At 53.7% G+C, this 2,323-nt stretch overlaps 1 protein-coding gene across 1 annotated transcript; it reads right to left on the bottom strand.

The window, feature by feature from the left end:
* Positions 1-681: 681 nt before the first annotated feature.
* On the bottom strand, positions 682-2,115 carry LOC117845410 (probable carboxylesterase 18). The gene has a single exon (XM_034726448.2). The coding sequence runs from the start codon at positions 1,904-1,906 to the stop codon at positions 884-886; it is 1,023 nt and encodes a 340-aa protein (XP_034582339.1). The 5' UTR covers positions 1,907-2,115; the 3' UTR covers positions 682-883.
* Between the last annotated feature and the right edge of the window lie 208 nt (positions 2,116-2,323).

Raw genomic sequence — 2,323 nt, 5'->3', positions numbered from 1 at the left:
AGCGAGAAATCTATCATTAGATCTGGTTTTACACCGTGGACTTAATAGGGCCGGTCTCAATGGAGATTGCATCAAAAGTTTCATGACTATTAAATAACATACCACATCGGTAATTTTGCTGACGTGGTAAGGTTATTACGAGGAGAGAGGGGAGGAAGTTTCATTATATATGAGATAAGTTTCATCACCATGAAACTAAGCAAGCAGTCTTGGTAACTGTGCCATAAATCTATGTATTGAGGTTGGTTACTGGCGTAATAAGGCTAGTCCCAGTGCAAGGTTTCATTGCACTGTTTCCAAGGATGCCACATCATCCCATGAGGTGTATTCTCATGAATGAAACGGGGAGTTCCAGTGCACAATTTCATTTCACGATTTCATAGGATGCCCATAACATTTAATTGTGAGGCATGTGATTGGATATGGTTAGATGAAATGAAACTCTATAGCCCCCAATGCAAGTTTCAATAGGTTTCATAGTCTTGGAAACAGTGTATACACGGTTTCATCCTGATGAAACTCCTTCCCTCTCTCACTTCATAACTACCATGCCATGTCATCACATATGCTAATGTGTCACCGTATTTAATGTGCATGAAACCTCTATGAAACCCCCACTGGTATTAGCCTAAGGTATGGAATTATTCTGTCACACGTGTTTAAAAAATAAGAATAGATGGGTTTATATAAATATAGTACGAGGATTTTATTATTTTTAACCAACGGAGGAATGGATCATACGAGGAGAGCACAGTGCACAGCCATAAAGGCAACCCGTGGGCCCTGGTACAGTACGATGATATTGCATGGATTTCACGTGGACCATTATATTCCACGTAAATCTCCCTGCATGCTGCCATGCTCCATACGGCGCGACGATGATCTAAACTAGCAATGATCGCTTGGACCTATGCTCGTCGACGAAGAGCCTCATGTCCTCGACGAACTTGCGAGAATCGGCGAGCTCCGGGAACGCGTAGAAGCCGTGGAAGGCGTCCGGGTACTCGACCACGCTCACCACCTTCCCCTTCCGGCGCAGCGTCTCCACGTACCTCGTGTGCCAGTCCTTGAGCAGGTCGAACCCGCCGACCACCACCATCGCCGGCGGGAACGCCTCGGCGATCTCGACGCCGTCACCGCACACGCGCGCCGCCGGGTGGTCCCGCGTCGCGCCCTCCGGCAGGAACTCCCGCCAGTAGTGATCCGCCCGCGCGATCGTCAGTATGCGGCAGGCCTTGTCGAAGATCATCTCGGCTGCCGTCCGCTCCTCCCCGCCGAAGAATGGCTGGATCATGATGGCGCCGGCAAGGCGGAGGCGGAGTGGAGGCGACGCCGCCGACATGGCCGCCCAGCGCTGGGCCACGTGGTGAACCATGTTGCCGCCCGAGCTGTCGCCGGCGAGGAAGCAGCTGGAGAGGTCGACGGGGACCGGTGCCAGGTCGGCCGGAACGGCAATGCCGTCGAGGTATTGGAGCGCGGCGACGCCGTCTTCGTAGGCCGCCGGGAAGCGGTGCTCGGGGACGAGGCGGTAGTTGACGGACACGACGACGGCGCCCACCCCGCGGCAGAGGCGGCGGCAGAGCGTGTCGTAGGGGCGGGACGCGGCGGAGAAGAGCGCGAACCCGCCGCCGTGGAAGAAGACGACGACGGGGAGCGGGGTGGTGTCTCCGGCGGCCGTCGAGGGGGAGAACACGCGCGCCGAGATGCCGCGGGAGGCGTCGATGGTGATGTCGGCGGAACGGACCTCCGAGGCGTTGGGGCGTGGAGCCTTCTTGAGGTCGCCGATGGAGAAGAGGGAGCGCCGGATGCTGCCGTCCAGGCGGTGCGCGATTGCGTAAGCGGCCGTTTGGATGCTCACCGTCCACGGCAGGGATGGCATCCGGCGGACGCTGTCGGAGCCGGCCATTTCTTGCTATGCTTTGCTTTGCTTTGCTTGGGACTGTGCACTGATGCTCTACTCCTTGGGTGTATATATAGTAGTGTACTCGCGGAACCTTGTCATTGTATATATCGTTGCTATCTCCTTTACTACGAGAAGGTGATGTTATCCTTACCTAGTTACCTTGTCAATTGTCATTGTCTTGTTTCGATCTCGTCATTTCCTTGCCCGTAAGTCTTGAAGATGACCTTGAGTCTCCGATTAAGCACATATGAAAAATCTGCCAAGATGCCAAGCAATGAGGAAAAAATGCCCGTCTTGAAGATGACCTTGAGTCTCCGATTAAGCACATATGAAAAATCCGCCAAGATGCCAAGCAATGAGAAAAATTTCACTATGTAGACGCCGAGACATGCGCGCCTCCCCTTCAATTTTCTCCAATGA

This window comes from Setaria viridis, chromosome 2, assembly GCF_005286985.2.
Source record: "Setaria viridis chromosome 2, Setaria_viridis_v4.0, whole genome shotgun sequence".
Classification (NCBI taxonomy): Eukaryota; Viridiplantae; Streptophyta; class Magnoliopsida; order Poales; family Poaceae; genus Setaria; species Setaria viridis.
The sequence above is the reverse complement of the archived record's forward strand: the minus strand, read 5'-3'. Positions and strand labels throughout refer to the sequence as shown.